At 47.2% G+C, this 20,228-nt stretch overlaps 1 protein-coding gene across 1 annotated transcript in view; it reads right to left on the reverse strand.

The window, feature by feature from the left end:
* b4galt2 (UDP-Gal:betaGlcNAc beta 1,4- galactosyltransferase, polypeptide 2) overlaps positions 1 to 20,228 on the reverse strand; it is a 102,632-nt gene that overhangs the window by 39,360 nt on the left and 43,044 nt on the right. Inside the window, exon 2 of the mRNA XM_061243232.1 lies at positions 19,044 to 19,279. Coding sequence (XP_061099216.1) covers positions 19,044 to 19,279 — 236 coding nt within the window. The remainder of the gene's footprint in view (positions 1 to 19,043; positions 19,280 to 20,228) is intronic.

A 20,228-nucleotide genomic window follows, 5' to 3' on the forward strand; every position in this document is an offset into this window, starting at 1 on the left:
GTAAACTTTTGATTGGGTATTAGATTTTGGTCCTGATAATGAGGTTTCCTTGGATTATCACCACACAGTAGGATGCGGTGTTTTCCATAAAGGCATTTATTCCATAAAGTACTGCAACAAATACACTAATATAAGCAAACTCTCACATTTAATACATATTTAATCATTCATTAGTAAGTATTATCACCTTTACTTTGACTCTCATTAATCTGAATGGACCTATTGCAGCTTGAACATGAATAACAATTTCCACAGAACTACGGATATGAAAATACGTTTGGCCGCAGATTTCAACACCGATCAGGAAGATCCGTGTTTTCAGCGAAAAACGCGCTGAAAAAGTTCAGACTGAAATCATGCCCTGTAACATCGCCCGAAGGTACGAAACCCGGCCCCTGCTCCAGCCTCAGAGACAGAACACAGTTCACGACACCAGATGGATGCGCTCCGAATACCAATCAAAGTTAATTAGCAACGTAGCAACGATGCATAACAATGCATCAGAACAGCGCTATCGGCGACGTCGTGCCAAAACACAGAATCCCAATTCATCTACGGGTGATTAATACGGCCTCGATCATCAACCGGGGGCGGATTCAGATAACGGTTTTTGCAGGGGAGCGAACATTAATCACAAATCTAAAATGGATGCGGTGTAGGTACGTGAAGAGATAGGCGAGTGATTATTCGCCCATTTTTCAACATTATCAAGGAAAAGAGTGAAGCTTCTAATTCACCCAAAGTCTAGACTAAAATAGCTATTAAAAATGAGGCGAGAGAGAGAGATAAACAATGAGGGGAATCGCGACTTTACCGCGTGGGCCTGTAAGTACGTACAACCCCACACCGCAGCCTGATCAACTTGGGCGAGAGCCTGTCTTAAAAGTGTTATCAGAGAATGACGAATCGTCCTTGTCATACTTAATCCCGCTAATCCCGTAATCCGGACCCCCCCCCCCCCCCCCCGGCTGGGCTGAGAGTGTTTATTTCTCCTCTCGCCTCCAGGTAAACGCTGGACTGAGCTGAGGAAGGCTGCACTCTGTATCCAGTGTGGGGTGAGGCCTCTGAGCCCCTGCCAGGCCTGACCTTGAAGGGGGGCGAGCTCCAGACTGCGCCGTCGCTGGGCGGGAGGGGGGTGATGTCATCGGCGGTGCTTCGCGGCGCAGGGAGAGGCGCCGTCAGTCGCGTTAGGTCAAGAGAAACGGACAGCGCAGCGGGGCCCGGGGCCCAAACGCGGCTCACTTAAGACGGGGCCACATTGGCTCAGGCGGTAAGAACAGTCGTCTGGCGGTCGAAGGGTTGCCGGTTCGATCCCCTGCCCGGGGTGTGTCGAAGTGTCCCTGAGCGAGACACCTAACCCCTAAATGCTCCTGACAAACTATTTGTTGACTTGCATGGCAGCCAATCGGCGTTGGTGTGTGAGAGTGCGTATGAATGGGTGACTGAGAAGCATCAATTGTACAGCGCTTTGGATAAAGGTGCTATATAAATGCCAACCATTTACCATTTATGTATCCCTGGCCCTTTGTTCAGTGAAAAAAACTCTATATTCAACTCAGTCTTACTCTGCAGCACGAGAAATGTACAGGCCTGCTTACACACAGTGTTAGCATACCTCCCTCCAGTGACAGGACAGCAATTATGCATATTAAGTTACAAGAAAGAATCATCTTTGTTTACATACACACACAAACAAACACACACCTTACTCTTAAACTGCTAAAATATTTGGTCCATATGCAGCATTTAGAAAAAGCATCTTACCCCCCTGGAGAACCCTGGGGTACTGGACTCAAGACCACCCTGGCTCACAGGCGAAATCCCTAAACCCCTTAAATAATCGGGGGGGGGTAGCTGAAAATGGGGAGCTTCTGTCAGTCAGACAGCGGTACGTCCGCTAGTTCCGGGGACCGCGAAGAGGGGGCCAAACCCTCGCAGCAGGATCGCAGCCGAATTGTCAGAGCATCAGCCGCGAGTACACCAATGTCAATATAGTCGACAGGAAACTGTCCTCGCTCAGCGGGACTCCTCTCAGGTCTGTTTCCCTCCTCCCCCTGTTTTAACACAGCTTCTCTCCTCTCCTTTCCTTTCTGAGCGGTCCTGTTCCAAACACCCGTAAACCCCGTTATTTTCCCCCCGACTGACCTGCTATAAAAAGCACAGCGAGTCTAATGGCTCGGCCTTTTAACCGCGGGGCAATAGCGAGGACACACGCTAGCGTCGGCAGCCATCTTTGCAGTCTAAAGTGGTTCGGAATGGAGCGGGCTTTGTTTTGTTTGTGTCTGTGTTGGGGTGGGGGGGGGGGGTGCATGGGCAATATCGTCGTCAACAATTTCCTCCTTTGAGGAGAGGGAGGTGCCATATTTACTTTTTGCTGTTGAGGGGTTTTTGTTGTTCGTGAGGTTGTTTGTTATTCCTGTTAGCGTTTTTGTTTGTTTGTTCGGGGGATGGATTGAGTCCGACGTTCCCGTTCGTACGCGTTGAGAAAATGAAGATGTTTACGGAGACCGGCGGAAAGGTCCGGGAACCTCGCTGAAGGGGACGTCGGTTGGATCCGGCCTGAGGTGCAATATGGGAGGAAAGATAAGTACAAATGCACAGTATGCTCAATGTTCCAAAGCAGCGTGAGGCTTTTCAGAACAGCGCATTACAAAAAAAAAGAGACTCCAGGTAATGATTTGGAGATGTGCAAATAAGAACAAAACGAAAGCACAGCAGCTGCACTCCTTCAAATCCTGTGAAGGGAACCCAAGCTGAACTTTGCTTTTTTTCTTTTCTTTTTTTTTAAAATGAAATACAAGATAACCTGGAACAAGGACATATACACTCAGTAAGCACTTTATTAGGCATTTATTAAACTTATTTACTTTTTAAGTGCTGCTGTAGCCCATCCACTTGTATGTTGTATGTTCACTGTTGTAATGTGTGGTTATTTGCGTTCCTGTCCGGCCCTTCGGACCTCTCTTATTAACAACGCATTTCTGCACGATTCCCTGAAAACTTTAGAGACTGTTGTGCGTGAAAATCCCAGGAGATCAGCAGTTTCTGAAATACAAAAACCATCCTGTCTAGCAGCAACAATCACAATCATTACACAGTTAAAGTCACTCAGATCACATTTCTTCTCCACTCTGATGGTGGATGTCAACATTAACTGAAGATCCTGACCTGTATCTGCATGATTTCATGCATTGAACTGCTGCCACACAATTGGCTGATTAGATAATCGCATGAGTAAGTAGGTGTCCAGGTGTTCCTAATAAACTGCTCAGTGAGTGTATAAAAAGTGCATGTTGGAGATCAATATGTTAGAAAACATCCACCGCTGCCAGTCAGTGCGAGATGTTACTGTATAGTAAGCCAGCAATTGCTTGGCACTTATACCCATCAAATCCTTCTGTATTAAAACTGCATGAAGTGCGAACTTATAATGGTCAAAATGAAGAAAAATAGAACAAGATGTGTTGAGCAATATAACAGAAATGTCATATAAAAAATCATGGATACAGTGTTATGAAGGGTATAGACAGTACTACTGATCCTGCAGAGCAAGGAATAATATCTCACTGTGAAATAATAGCTAAATCATAGCTAAATTGGGACATTTTGCTTTTACGATCACACCCAGCTACTTGGCTACAAAGCCAAATCAGCTACACTGCTACATAACAGTCCTGCACATCAACCTTTCACCCATGCTGATGTGCCAGCTCAATAGAAAATGGAGGACACAGCAATGACACAGCAGATAAACATCAGGCTAAGTGAACACATTTGCCTTGAAAAGTAGTGGAAGCGCAATTGGAAGGTTGGGTCGTGATTGAATTTAACTGTAAGAGTAGAAATGCACTTTTGTTCCCCCCCAAAAAATCTAAAAAATTCTGTGCTTTGCCTCCAACAGCTTAATAAGCCTTTGTTAGCACAGTTCACATCTGAATCAAGCTCACAAGGCAAACAGTGAACAAAGTCACATTTTAATCCCGATTGAGGCAGTATTTTCGATGCCTGTTAGTGTGCCAGGCAGTCTTTTTGATTTCGCCCCCTAATTAGCAGGAAACCTTCACAAACAGTCTCAACAGCTGAAGGTGAAGTCTCCATTGGTCCGTAAATACCACACTGACACCGGGCCCACGCAGCCCACCGACCGCACTCTCCTCAGGAGGGCTGTTATTTCTGCGCACGCAAACTGATTTTTTTTTTTTTTTCATAAAACGACTCCATTTTACACATTCCATACGTGAGATATCCACGCATAGGCCCGTGGGGGAGGGGATTGCCCCTCAGCTTTAGGGTTGAGCGTGCTCTGTAATTGATTTCACCTGAAGTGTGTCAATTTCCAGTCCAAAGGGGAAAAAAATTAATAATAATTTGAGAGAAAAAAGCCGGGTGGAGTGGGGGAGAGGGGTGGCGGACGGTAGGTAGTGGGGATCCTCGGAAGACATTACCGAGACCTTTCCGCTTGGTTTAATCGAGCTGGGGTCAGGGCTATAATTAAACTGCCAAGGATCCTGCCCTCAATTCTGCACTGCTTAAAAGGTCAAACATTATGGATGCTGCCCCCTCCCTTGCAAACCTCACGCATGGTACAGTTTGGGGAGCCCACTTCCTTTACCTCGTCTGTGAGGCAGCCGGCCTTACTCCACCTGGCTCTTTCTCCTCTTAGAGAGGAGGGAGGCTGGGGAGCGGTAACATAAACTGCGCTTGGATCACCAGCTAATTTATTGTTTTAAATACGCCCCAAAAAGATTATTATCGCTGGTAAGCGCTTTCACAGACATCTTCATCCAGAGGGGGCCTGGAGCTGGTGTTCGGAATGAATGTGCTCATGAATGCAAACACTGTTAAATAACACGGTTATTGTTTGTTATTGTATTTGCTACATAATTACACAATGCATAATGCAATTAAACCTGCCACAATCACGAGGAAAAAAGCCTTGTGCTTGGATATCCGCAACTACACATACAACTATACGCAGTTTGTTCAGTTGCTTGTTTGTTTATGTGTGTGTGAGTGAGTGAGTGAGTGAGTGAGTGAGTGAGTGAGTGAGTGAGAGAGAGGGTGTGTGTGTGTTTGTGTGAGAGAGAACGGGTGCATGAGTATGAGTATATGTGTGAAAGAGAGAAAGCAAAAGAGTTTGTGTGTGTGAGAGAAAGAGAAAAAGTGTGCCTATGTGTATATGTGCATATGTGTGTGTATGTGTGTGGCATGTGTGCCTGTGTGCGTGTGTATGTGTGTGCACATGTGTGCCCGTGTGCGTTGCGTGTGCATGCGTGTTTGTGCACTGTATGTGTGTGTTTTTGGCAATGTAGGGTTGCTTTGTCTTCACAGACACTGGTACTTCAAATGAACTGGTTTACTGTAATGTAACTCAAAACAACAGGGCCAAAGACAAGTAACTCGCCTGGAACCATTTCAGCTGAGAAGATGGGACGAACCAAAAGAATAATTACTCCTGCAGCTCTATAGCCATAATAATACAGAAGGTATATACTGCTTACAGAGAGAATTGCTCAGCTGACTATAATGAGACAAAAGCAAATAAATATATTTCACCATGACGCACAAACCTATTCCCCAATACTTCCTTTCAATTCTAACCCGCTACCCCAATGTATAGTAACTCCCTCTATACCACATACTGATGTCAAAACAACCCACTGGTGCACCATCCCAGACATCCATAGGGCTATTATTTAAAAAGAAAGGTCACCAACGCGCAGCCTAGCAGCCAATTAAAGAACTAAGCTCTGATTTTTTAAAATGGTCCTTAACCTGCTGCAGCTAATAGGATTGTATATCTAAACCCTTGTGAGTTTAAATAGGAAGATTTACTGTTTGAGTCACTTTTGCGCTGAGCTTTAATTACAAATCCCATTAGTCTGAAAACCAATGAATTACACCATCAATTTAATAAATGGAGAGCAGACTTCTCCTCTTGCGGAAGGGGGAATTTAACACACAGCTCGCAGTGATTCAGGCCGGAATATGGCAGATGTAATTAGTGTAATTGTATCAATGTAACTTGAGGAATGATGGGATTTTTCAACTTTAGCTTTTCATTTAATCGGGGATACAGAATCGTCCTTCGGTTTACGCCGAGAGAAAGATCATTTCGAATAAAGGCAACGCGCTGTAAATGATTTAAGCCTGAAATCTGTTCTACAAATACCAAATTTCTCTTTCTGAGAAATGCGGCGGTCTCGGTTTATCTGGGAATTGCGCACGGATAGCAGCCGCAGAGGAGGCGGATTCCCCTCAGACGCTTTTTGAAGATATTTTGAAGGTACTGCTGCTATCTTCTGTAATTGTGCCTGGGTTTTGTTGCATAATGCACACATCTCAGAAGTTCCGTAAAATCGACTGTACGCAAAAGCCGTTGTTGTACAACAAACTCAAACAGATGAGTCACTGACATAGAAATCTCACCAACAAACTGCTCGAAAGAGTACAAACCGCACAAACAGTACAAAAACTGACAGGATTAACCATTCAAAAAATGAAAAGAACGATAAACCGGCCTCACCTAAACAGATGTTTTTAGCAATGGGCTGATTAAATGAAACAGGATTGTGCATTGGGAAATTCATCCCTCAGTGCTTTTCCCGTTAGCTGTAATTTAGTTTGATCAGCCTGTACAGGCAATTATCTCCCGCGTTCTCACTGGAAGCAGCGTGAACCGGAGAACGTCGACCTCGGTTTGCATTGCTGAGGACCTCTTCCTGTCCCTCAACTGGATGTGGAACAGTATGAAGCCTGTAGGAGGAAGAGCAGAACTAACAGAAGGATGATCATTATACCTCCATCTCACTCCTCATTTGATGCTGTAGATTTTTTGTGGTAAGTTTTGTTGTGCAGCTTTGTGTTTCATGTCAGGTCCCCCTTGCAAAAAGAGACTTCGATCTCAATGGGGTTTTCCTGGTGAAATAATGGTTAAATAAAATAATAAATGAAAAACCTTGTTACTCCGTGACGGCAGACCTTTTCCGCCCGCGTGGGGCAGTTCCCATGGGGACGGCCACCTCTCGAGGTTCGGCCTTATTACACAGCCAGGGTTGGCTAGGCCGGCCGGTCCTGTGCGGGGGCAAGTCCCAGAGAGCTGACAGGCTCATTTCGGCGCGGCGTGCCACAAGGCTGTGGGCTGATTGGGCCGGTTCCAGGGGTCAAAGTGCGCTCTCTCGGTAACTCGCCGAGTTTCACTTCAGAAGCTCATAACTGCAGGTTTCACACCAGTGCTCTTCCTTCATTTAAGCGCATTAAACTTTCATTTTATCTTTCACCCAAATGCTGCTAAATGCTGCCTTTTTTTAATTGTGGGAAACTGTTAATGAGCACACTATAATACAGCCCTGAGAAAATGTGTGGTCTTATCTTGGAATTTTTTTACACTTACAAAGCTTGCCATATAAAGGTTTCCAAGGGTGTTATTTTCTCAGGGACAAAAAAAAACCTTATTTAAATATCTTCTAGAAGAACATTATCGGGTGAAATACCTGAAGTTTCCTCAAAAGCAATGCTGGAAACTTAACCAATGACACGCACATGCAGTACGCAATACCAACTTCAGTTCCTTGCATATCACCAGCCTAAAAGTGATTTATAGTTCTTCAACAATGTTCCAACTGCCTTAAATAGTTCTAGCAGGAAGGATTTGACACTAAACACATTTATCCTCCGACAATGCTCATAATAGGAACTGTTTCCTCCACAATGTAATCACAGTTCTTCAAACAAAGCTTCAACACAGGACACACACATTTATTTTATTTTAATACAGAAAGAGAAGAACCATTCCAGTGTGGGCTAGAGAAACAGTAGTGTCCTTCAGAACGCTTGAGAATGCCAGAGAAATCGATAAGTAGAAATTATTTTTCATGAGAAACTAGCTCATTAAGGAGCTATTGACGGAAGACTGTGTTTTACAGATTAGATATGGCTGTTCCTGAGCCCTCTGTAGAATATGATTTCAGAATAATATGCCAGATCATTAGATGTACTTCCAAAGTACCCAGAAAAATATTTAATTAATCATGTTTCTCCTCAAATACTCTGGGGTTTAGATTTCTCTCCCTGCAATATAAAAAAGCAGAAGTATTGAATTCAACAGAATTACATTGCTGTTAGTCCATTCTCAGTGCTATTTTTCTTTGTTAAAATAACAAACGTATACACTGAGTCCGTCGTAGGGCGTTATGGAAGGGGTTGTGTGAAGCATACTACTTGTTTAAATGAGTTAAAGGGCCGACCTTGGAGAGGTCCTTTACTGTTTGTTGCACTGACAAATGGGAGGGGTGAAAGAGGCTCCCCTTCAGGCCCTTGTTCTGTTCATTTCGGTGAAACACATAAGCTGGAGGCACTGTAAACCGCCAAGCTGCATTATTTCCCCCGAGCTCGGACACTGTCACCTCCGACCTTCACCCTGGCCGGGAGGGAAAGTGATTTTGTGACGAGGCATTACTTTAGCGAGTCACCTCCAACCACCCCCCCCCCCCCCCCCACCCCCCTACCCCGAGGTGGCGCGCAGGAACCCCCCACACGCAATTTCCACATCGTCACGGAAACGGCGCCACCTCCGCGCCCCCCGCCTGGCGGCGGTCTCGCCTGGCGCTCTCCCCGCCGCCCAGCCGCGAACGCAATCTGTTCTCCTGGCCGCCCGCGCCTCCGCGCCGCCCGGCGAGCGCGCCAGTCCCCCTCGCCCTGGAGCCGGCCGCGCCGGGCCAATCCGCCGCGCGCCCACGCCCCGGTCAGGGGGGCCCGCGGGCCAATCCGCCATCTCTTCCCGATACTCCCCCGCACGGATGCCCGTCGGAGAAGGGCCAGGATTCGCCGCGCGGAGATGAGAGACCGATCGGTATTCAGTGCGCCGTCCTGCCGCCGGGGGGGGGGGGGTCCTACCGTCTGTGGGGCGCCTGTAGCTTCCCCCTTCCGACTCAATCTGTGCGAATTCTGATTTTGTGACCCTGCACACTCAACGGGCATCTTCATGCAGGACTGCAGGTAAGACTGCTGAATAAACATATACATTCATAAAGAAGCTATAGACGCAGTTATACATTTCAAGACATTGCACATCAGGTTGATCTTCTCATTCCCTGGATTAGCACCAAGGCTTGCTCGAGACGTTCCCCCACCTAGAGGCAATAAAAATGCAATTTTCTGGTGATCTAGAAAATTGATATCGCATTAAGTAGATAGGATTTTCATCTTACACACTCTGCCATAACCCAGTGAGCACAAAACACTCACCACATACAAAACAAAAACAGGTTGCCTGCAGACAGACACACGTACAGACAGACATTTTTTTTTTAAAGATATTTTTTAGGCCTTTTTTCAGCTTTATTGGACAGTATAGTATAGAGAGACAGGAAGAATGGGGGCGAGAGAGGGAAAGACATGCGACAAATTGTCGGGCGGTCGGATTCGAACCGTCGACGTCGCGGCTCGCAATGAGCATGCGGTCAGTGCTCTACAGGCTGCGCCACCGAGACACCCCATACATACAGACATTTTGTTAAAATTCGCCAGACAAGGGCAACAGTGAGGCAATCAACTTGTCGTTTGAAAAGCGACGCTCAGATAAATATCTGTGTAAAATCAAAATTGAATCATTTTCTTGTACAACCACAGTTTTTTCCCCAAAGAAAACTCCCCTGAGAATGCAAAATGATCTGCCAGCCTAGCACCAATTAGTGCTAATTAGTGCAGTTACCGAGCATCTGCGCTGTGACATCACCGCATTTCGGATCCGTGCATTTTCCCCCAACACGTTTCCATGCAACTGCAGCAGGACAGCAACGCAAGAGGAAGAAGGTTTTCCTCCTTTCCACAGCGTCATGAGCCGTTTTCACCAGCCCAGAAACGACACTGCGCTCCCAACGCGCAGTGAAGAACAGCCCACTGACATGTGTTTTCACTGCATCTTTAATGTATTCCCCTGCCCACCCAAAGGCGGTAATTACACTCAACCGACAACAATATTGCTGTCATTTTGTTTCCTCTAAAAAGGCAACCCTTTCACCGAGAAAGGCACAATGGATGAGCATCGGCGGGGAACGTCTGCATTTACACAGTGTGTGCGAAAACATTGCCGGCTTATTACAGAAGCCATTAAACAGACCACGGGCTCCGGCAATGGCGTAAACACCATGCCACCGCGTGCACAAGTCTGTCACATGCCCCGTCGATACTGTAAATGCTGCCAGATAACAACGGAGGAAGCAACTGACACACATATTAAACAGGCAAATACTTGTGGAAAAAAAAGGATAATGTTTTCACAACTTCGGTCCTGGCATTTCTCTATGTCTTGGCAAAACTGGGGCATGGCTTCCCAGGTGTGAATGGAGAGAACGCACTTTTACAGGGGTGCCCAGGACCGGCTCCAATACTAAGCGAAACAGTTGTAAAATATTGTGACATTTCAACTCCTCGTTTGCCGGAGACTGGCCTAGGTCCACTGGGAAGCGCAAGCAGGAAGGAGAGTTCATTAACAATAACTCAAATACCAGTACTGGAGGGAGATGATGTCTGAACGATTACTCAGACGATGTCTGACTTCACATGAAAAAGGGCTTAAACAGTGCAGAGTGAATGCATAAACACAGAACACCATCCCCGATGTGCTTGCTAGATCGTATGTCATTACTTTTATGAAAGAAAGATCGATATGCGGAGACCTGAAAGACTTACACGCGTTTTCTTCAAAATTCAATTTTGAACGCTCCTGCAATCGGCCGGTTGCTGAAAGCAGAAGCATAAGGGCCTGACAGTGAGGTTTATAGAACAGGAAGTCGGGACTGAGACCACCACAGCCGCCTTGCTGTGGTTTTGCGTTTCCAGCCAATTGGTCTCTTGCAGCGATTTCCGTGCCACGGCGAGTCTTCCTTCCCCAGAAAATAATTATTTCTGAAATTAGAAGCGTAAAACCCGGACTTGAACCTCGACCCCTGACACTCACCCTCACTCAGCCTGTAATCCCGGTTGAAAGCGGTTTCAGTTGCAGTTAGGGATTACTGTGCGTTGCCATGGCAACCCTGAATCCCCATGGGAATGGCAAGTAACAGAATAGTTACAGTGGGATCGCTGATAAATACACAGCACGCAACTCAAGACAAAGAAAAATGCATGACAACATTTTTTTTTGTATATATTAAAAAATGTAAGCTCAGAACAATGTGTCCCTTTCCTAAATATCATATATTATACAAATATCGGCCACCACAATTTATATATTGCAAGACACAGGCAGACCGAAAGGGAGTTATACAACAAAACAAACAAAATGTTCCGTACATACATTAGATAGACTAAACAAAGCATATGACAGCATACTTTGTTTACACTAAAAACGTGGTTCCCAACCCTGCTCCTGGAGATCTACCATCCTGTATTGAGCTGCTAATTAGCAAAATCATTGCATACCTGATTCTACTAATTAGCAGCTCAATGGGCTATCTAGCTGTTGAATGAAGAGTGCTCTGTTTTGGGGGAGGAGTGAAAGTCTACAGGACAGTAGCTCTCCAGGAACAAGGTTGGGAATCACTGTACTGACATATACAGCACTGTATATCAAAGTAATAATTTGTAGATTATAACCGAGCGCGTATATTTGGGGCGGAATGAAAGCCTACAGGAGAGTAGCTCTCCAGAACAAGGTTAGGAATCACTGCACTGACATATACGGTACTGTATATCAAAGTAATAATTTGTAGTCTATAACACAGCGCGTAGATTTTGGAATACATTTCCATACATATTTTCTCCTTGATATTTGAACATGCGTCACTCTTTTGTATGTTACACTTCTAAAGCACAGGCCGGGCAGACCTTTTCAGCTTTTTTCCCCGCCGTTAATATTTAATGCCGCACTCAGCTGGGGGGGGCGGTGGGTGGTGGGTGGGGAGGGAGAGCAGCCGTAGATAGTGTTACACGACAAGAATGTTAACCTTCAGCTCGGCAAAACACCACGTTCGCCGCTCACACTTTTCGTTTTTGGGCCTGCTGGGCATTGCGCGTTCCCGTAGCTTAGCATGTTAGCTTAGCGCGTTAGCTTAGCGAAGTTTCGCAGCATTGATCATCACGGCTGCTGATCGGACGTGAGAGCTGGAGGGGTCCCGTTGCTTCCCGGTCCTGAGCCGACGGGTAAAACGGAACGGAACAAGACATCGGAGTGGCAACAATGGAGCCTCGCAAGGCAAGCCAATAAGGAAAAGGAGCCATTATCGCTTTAATAATAGATTGCGTGGCTTCGCCGTATACGTGAATGCTCAGGGGCGCTTTAAATAACAATGTGCGGTTTCTTCCTCTTAACATAATCTTCACCTTTCTGAAAAGAGGATCTGGCATGTCAAGATCGTGGATGTAAAATCATCTCGCGTCCACCGACCAACCCCAGAGCTGTTAAAGAGCACGAGCTAGGCCGATGCCTCGCCCGGCCAGGTCCATCCGGGCTCTGCGAAGCTGCCCGATCGGACCCATCACGACTTTGCGGGGCGAAGCTAAGAGGAGAGACAGGAGCCGCCGCGATCAGGAACATGGCATCAGCTATCAGCCGCAAACCCACTTTCACCCGAGAGAGCGGAACGCCAAATCCATTCGAAAGCTCTTGGAGGCTTCCCGCTAATTTCCGAGCCCACTCAGCAGCTGCTGTTGTCGCTTGGCGGTTTTCCGCTGTTGTTTCCCGTCTGAGCGAGGTCAGCCGCGGCGGCGGGGAGAGGGACGGGGAGAAGTTTGCGTCAGAAGAGCTCATTCATATTTAATGGCGGCTCGATCCGAAACAATGGCACCGCCGCTTAGCGCTTAGCAGCCGGGGTCTAATGGGCCACCGCGGACCGAGGTGAGTCAGCCACCGCGGCGCTGCTCGGAAGCCGGGCTGAGAAACCGCGTACACGGAACCGGCAAGCGAAAAAAAAAGAATAAAAGAGAAGACTTCTGGTCTTGTTCCCTCAATGATCTCTTAACCGTTCTCAGCCTTTACCCTTTAACAGGGCTGCTTCAATCCCTCACACGATATGGCTTAGTGAGCTAGAATGAACACTAAATATGCCCGACTCGCACTTTGCCGCTTTTGACCTATAAAAAAGTGATGTGCATCGGTAATGCCGGACTGGGAGGTGCTTCCATTTTGTGAGAGCTCTATGTGTCAGATTCTATAATCTGTGGCTAAGCCTCCTGGCGGATAAGATTATGAATATTACGTATTGCACACAGCTTTGATCTCTGAGACTGTAGTGGAGAAATTAAACTTTGTCACCCTCACAAAAAAAAGAAAATAAGTCTCACTGCAACAACCAAAAAAAAAAAAAAAATCTCAACAAGTATTTTAATCTGATATCAAGATTTAAGATTTTATTATCCTTTTTGCTAAATAAAAATAAATATTGCAGTAAGGCAAATAATGAGGCAAGGCAGTTCGACTCGTTTCAAGCTTTGCCAATGGGGTACAAAATTTTCACTTGTCAAGCAAACAATAGCTTAAAACAGGCTAATAATTTTCTACTTCACAGAAAAATAAGATCATACAGTAAGTATGACTAAAACGCTTGCCCACTACAAGACTAAAAGGCTTGTTAAGACAAGACATTTTTTTACGCTTTAGTGCTTTAACGTGACTTTCCAGATCATCTGTTTAGTTTTTTTTTGGTTCACAAAGCAGCTCCAAACAGAGGGGCTCAAAATCCTTATTTGAATTCAGTTACAGACATCGTCAGTGGGAGGAAACTTCCGGAAGAAGATCAGCCGATGAGTTTATGAGAGGGGGTTGAGACAGGCTCACCAGATCTGCTTCCTCCACCTGCACCTCCAGGGCAGCAGCGTTAGATGGGACTCCTAAATCCAGGAGCCTCCACTCCACTGTTCCCCGTTCCCTCCCTCCAGCTCCAGGGGTGATTAGTTGCTCTTCGCACAGCCGTCTAAGCTGCCACCCGCCTAATTTTCAATCCAATACAGAACTTCTGGAAATGACTGCAGCGAAGATTTACTATCTTCATTTCCTTACAATAAAAATGTTATTACTTCTCATTTTATTGTCATTACTGCAAATGTAATGGCAATGCATTTTTACGCCATTGGTAGAAAAGGGAACCAATGGCCTCTCGTGTTGGAAGGGGAAACGCAGGCTGATAGGTGCTGGTATTCAGACCTAGTTCACAGGGAACAGCCACAGCACATAAACTATCATAACTGTGATAACCGTGTTAAATTTGAATACCGGGATCGCATCACGCAAAGTCATTTAAGAGGTTCAGTGGGTTGTTACAGATGGAGCTCTACTTTGGTCTGTTCTAATTTTCTCTGCACAGAAGGTGAAAAGATGTGTGAAAACAGTGGGACTAAGCCCTGGGGTCTTTAACCCAGGCAGCCACTGGTATGGAGGGCATGTTAGCATCGCATGACCTCTGTCAGTACAGTTGGAGGACCTCCGGCAGCTTGGCTCCCAACCCCTGACCGACGGAGCAGGCTGAGCTCACGGCCGGAGGCCCCCCGCCCACCCTCCGCCCTCACGGCTGAACGGCTGAAGATACGCTGAGTTGTAGCGTCTCTGCGGAGCGGAAAGAAGAGGAGTGTGTACCACGCTTCACTCCGTCGAATCCTAGCATGTCCCACCTCCTAGGCCCCTTCCACGGACAGCCCAGCGCAGGGGAGGGGACACAACAAACAGGGCCTGTAGCGTAGCGGTTAAGGTACATGACTAGGACCCGCAAGGTCGGTGCTTCGATCCCCGGGTGTAGCCACACGAAGATCCGCACAGCCATTGGGCCCTTGAGCACGACCCTTAACCCTGTATTGCTCCAGGAGAGGATTGTCTCCTGCTTAGTGTAATCAACTGTACATCGCTCTGGATAAGAGCGTCTGCCAAATGCCATTAATGTAATGTAATGTAATGTAACGTGTTGTGTGGAGGGGGGGGGGGGCAGCTGCTTCTGCCACAATTTGCTCAATGGCCTGACACTAAGGATCCTAGATTACCAACACACCGTCTCCACAGTCCACAGATTCTCAGTCCATAAACGAATCCATTCCACACGCCCCGTGTCCCTCCTGGGGAAGTGACTGATCCTGGTGCAATGCTGATGTCATTTTGAGATACGGTTTCTCTAACCCCCTGTGATGTGGACGAAGCCTGAGCGGTACACGATGTTCCGGCCGCCATTGATCAGAACACCAGCTCCGCTCCCCCCCACTCATTTCCCCTTTAACACCACGGGCTTCCCACAGAGGATCCGCAGCGAACAGGAACCATCGAGCCAGACGTGTACCCCGAAGAGCTGCCCACGCCGGGCATCCCACAGCCCAAGCCCAAACAAACCAAAAAACTTCTGGTAATCCTCTTTCATCACAACCTTTGTTCCTGCGTGAACCACAGAGCTGAGCAGAGGAATGGAGGAGGGGAGTTCAGTGAGCATCCACAAACCACCCACAGAGGCATACAGACCCCTGGGGAATGGGGGGGGGGGGGTTTGCTCAGGACCAGGAACACACCTGGCTCTGTGAATTCCAAAAACAGCTGTGCTTAAGGAGAAGGCAGAAAAGAGCCGGTTTGTCCATGGCGACGTAGGTTTGTTACTTTAATGTCAGGATACCCCAGCAGGGTGAATAATTGAGGGTCTCTCTTTGCTTCGGGGAGCTGGGAGCGGCTAACGCGCTACAGAAGCGCAGGGCTGGGAGCGGCTAATGTGCTACAGAAGCGCAGGGCTGGGAGCGGCTAATGTGCTACAGAAGTGCAGGGCTGGGAGCAGCTAATATGCTACAGAAGCCCAGGGCTGGGAGCGGCTAACGCGCTACAGAAGCGCAGGGCTGGGAGCGGCTAACGTGCTACAGAAGCCCAGGGCTGGGAGCGGCTAACATGCTACAGAAGCCCAGGGCTGGGAGCGGCTAACGTGCTACAGAAGCGCAGGGCTGGGAGCGGCTAACGTGCTACAGAAGCGCAGGGCTGGGAGCGGCTAACGTGCTACAGAAGCGCAGGGCTGGGAGCGGCTAACGTGCTACAGAAGCGCAGGGCTGGGAGCGGCTAACGTGCTACAGAAGCGCAGGGCTGGGAGCGGCTAACGTGCTACAGAAGCGCAGGGCTGGGAGCGGCTAACGTGCTACAGAAGCGCAGGGCTGGGAGCGGCTAACGTGCTACAGAATCGCAGCTCCGCGGGACCTTCAGAAGGATCAGGCAGAGTGCTCCGATCACAGCCTCTCTCTCCTCCATCCAGAAACACTAAAGGGCTGCATGCAGAGGCTTACGGTATACACTGATGCTCAAGGATACTTTCTTCTTCCTCGCTGCGGTTGCGTGGAGGTCTCATTACAAGCAGATTATCAGGGAAATGCAGAATCCACAGACCCAATAGGGGAGCCGTTCCATAGGTAATAATGGTAAATAGGTTTTTTAAATTTAATAGACTGAAATGCTGGAGGCTCTATGCTCTTGTATATTTTTGGAGAAATAAAGAGCATTTACCAGCGTGTACATTATGGAGTGAAATGGTTACAGGGTATTGCATTGTTACAAATACAAATAATATCAATCAGATATTATACCATGCTGGGAGCACTAGAACAACTGACAACAGTACTGACACCTGCGCAATGGCCAATGAAGAAAGCACAGCATTTTCTCCCCAGTGATGAGGTACACGACCACACTTACCCAAAACCTTCCCTCCTTGGGCAGTGCTCTTGCCAATCATACCATACAGACTCCAACCCATAGTCAACACCAGTATGGTCAGGATTCAAGGTCAGGATAGATTTCGCGTTATAATGAAAGTTCTCGGCTGATAGATATGCATGGTTTTGCCAGCAAAGGCAAACTTCCTTCCTAACAACATTGGCTTTTGCTAATGAAGCAGGGGAGTAAAGGTAACATAGCTAGTTCTTATTCATGATAATGATGAGCTAGGCAGTGAATAAACCCCAGGGAACATGTACAGTCATACAAAACATATTGTAATCAGAGGCTCTTACAAAGAGATTCGTACACACCTGGCAGTTCTTCGTATATTTTCTGGCTTTATTTCCACATAAAACACCACCCTCGCTGGCTTTTAAACTCAGAAGTTATGATTTGCATGAATAATAGCTTCTTTCAAAAGTTCTAATTGTTTTTCGTTAAGCTGATTAGTAAACAGCAAAGTACTTGAAACCGAGGTTCATATCCTGTTCGGCTGGCTGTGGGCCAGTGGACAAAATAAAAAATAAAGAAAAAAAGTCTTCTTTGCCAGGAGCTATACTTACTGCAGGCATTTCAAAAACCATAAACCACAGCTTAGAGATGAGAAAAAAGCAAACGCCTTCGACAACTTTATTTTTAATCAAAACAGAGAAAAAGAATCAAAGCTATTCCCTCAGGCAGACTGGATCACACAACAATCCTATGGGGAAAAAGGCGACTTTATTTTGTCACTGTTTATCATGGAAATAAATTCTACACAAATCCCATCGTTCTGTGGGGCTATGCAGTGTGGCGTGCTTAATCTCCAGCTTCTTGGACTTTGCCTTCGACACTAGAAGTGCTGATCTGAACATTTCATATGCTAACATCGGGCATCTTCAACACAAGAGTCACTCTGAATTGACCAGGAGGAAAACATTTCATTGTGAGCTCGACTAGAAACACAGTGAAAGTTCCCATCTCTGCTTCCTACCATTTTATTTTATTTTTGTCTTAATGGCTTTGCTGAGTGGAGACAGAAGCCAAAGATGTCAGAAATGGGCAGAAATGATGGCTGAAAATCGTAAGAGGCTACGAGACCGGTAAAAAAAAATAATAATAAATGGAAAAGTGAAAGTGACGTTTTCACACGACAGAGAAAAAGAGGTGGAACGGTGATGATTTGAGTCGGGAAGCCATCGGATATCCGGCGGGATGGGCCGGGATGGAGAAACGGACGGCGGGGAAGGCGTAGCGCGGGACGGCGCGGAAGGCGTAGTGCGGGACGGCGCGGAAGGCGGGAGCTCCAGAGTTCGGGCGGGCGGAGCCGAGAGCGATGAGCTGGTTGGCGAGAGCCCTCAGCGATGCACGCAGCGTTGGTGGGAGGGCCCGCCAGCATCAATCACAGCTCGTTAGTCGGCCGTCGGGGAGAGGGGGGGGGGGGATTCGGTCAATCCACGGGTCCCGCGTTTGGGACGACGTGCAGGGGACATCCGGAGTGACCCCGGAGGGCATCGCCGTCCTCATCCTGATTTCGGACACGTCTCAGAAGCGAATCGCCTGTGGTGCTCCAGCAGATCTCTGAAAGGGTACCTTTCTCTGACAAACGATCTACAGCGTATATCCCAAGGTTATCATTGCAAACGTAATTGGAGGCTGAAATTAGTTTCAGGAAGGAGGCTGTGAGCATATGGAAAGGAATTCAGTGGGAAAACGGATGAATAGTGCACAATCACTGTTTCCATGAGCTGTGATTCATCACAGAATAACCACATGTGTACTGTCAGTGACAGTATGACCGAGGCGTGAGGCGTGGTCAATAAGGTAGTTGACACGAGTCACAAGTGCCCCCCCACCACACAGACAAGGGTCTAATCCCCACCTTGGCACTTTCTCAGCAGTGGCCACTTCTCTAACTGTTACTCTCTCAGCTTTCTAACTGCCTGAATACACACTTATTAACATATAACTATATTGAATATGAGAGGTGGCTTATTTTATTCAGACGAGCAGCTCTGCAGCTGCCTGCTACTCGGCATGAAGCGGTACCGGGCGGCCATCTTAGATGCCTCCCGCTACATGTAACAGATGTCTCTGACCCGCTGTGACAGCTGACTGCTGGAGGTGCAGAGAACACACCAGGCAGCCTAAGATAACTACACAGAAAGACAAAATGGCAGCAGATCATTCTCCCTCAGCCTTTGATGCGAGACGGATTTTTTTTTTTGAGTGATCAGAGTTAACGGCCCTTTGGCGGTTATCGTCCCTGCGTATGTGGTTCCCAGCAGTCAACAGGGCGGGAGTTCACGGGGCCAATCGGCGACAGCTGTCACATGATTTATGAGTGAGAGTGCGAGGGCGGGGGCAGGGGGAGGGGGTGTTTGGCGAGCGTTTGACCGACCTGGTTAATGATGAAGATGCCGTAGTCAATCTTCTGTCGACGGAGGATGGGGTGCAGGTAGTGCAGCCAGTACTTGAGGTGGTTGTCCCGATGGCGGAAGGGGATGATGATGGCTACCTTCTGCTTGGCCCGGCAGTCCGGGGGGGTGTACCTGCCCCCCTCCGTCACGCTGGGGTTCTCCCTCTGCACCCGCTCCAGCGTCATCAGGGAGCTGAACTCGATGTGCAGACGGCCGACTGTGAGGGACGCAAACAACCGGGCAACGTCAACGCAACGCTAATATAACACCAACACAACATCAAGAGTCAGGCTCTGGACTTCAGAAAACCAGGGGCCTGTATCACAAAGTAGGTTTACCGAGCTAGCCGGAGAACGACCCAGAACCCTCCCAAATCTAGAACATGGACTGAAGTAAAAAGAGCTCTTCTGGGTTTTACTTGGTGTACAGTAGTTACAGTACCTGCGGCTAACTCAGAAATCCCGCTTTGTGATAACAGGCCCCAGGATTGATAGCCTATAGTTCAGCTGAAGTCTGGTTCCGGTCTCCACAGCCACTCAACCTGAGAACATTATAAGGTCATTAACTGTGATTAACCGGCACTTAATTAGATAAAGGGAGAACAATCCCATTGAGCAGTTTGTATACTGTAAGTCAACCCCTTATTGCATTAACTGAATGGATTACACTATGGATTAATCTAGAAGCCTTTTTCTTTGAACAATGCACTGCATACCGTGGCACATCGTTTATTTTGCATAAACTGACAAGTTATCGCGGCACAATGTAAATCCGTGACATTAGACGGGGTTAACCAATGGCCGTTTGCATTTCCTCAGTGTCAGTCACTCTCCCGCTTCGCAAACACACTTCCTATTATTCATATATTCTCTTTATATCCGAGGTGTCATGGAGATAATAATTTTCACCGTGTCAAAGAGAAGCTACAGAGCGGTGAGAAAAATGAACAAAGACTGAATGACAGGGAAGCGTCACCTTCATATTGCGGGGGACACAAGTGTAGCCTTTAAGATGCTTTCCCAATGACTGCCAACGGAAATAATAAACGTTTATGTATTATTGCAAAATGGAAAACCTTCCTGAATAATTAAAAACATCAATGGAAAATTCCAGTGCTTCTCTTCTCAGAATCCACATGCAGCTACACATAATTGACTACCATTAGG

Source organism: Conger conger, chromosome 5, assembly GCF_963514075.1.
Source record: "Conger conger chromosome 5, fConCon1.1, whole genome shotgun sequence".
NCBI classification, from domain to species: Eukaryota; Metazoa; Chordata; class Actinopteri; order Anguilliformes; family Congridae; genus Conger; species Conger conger.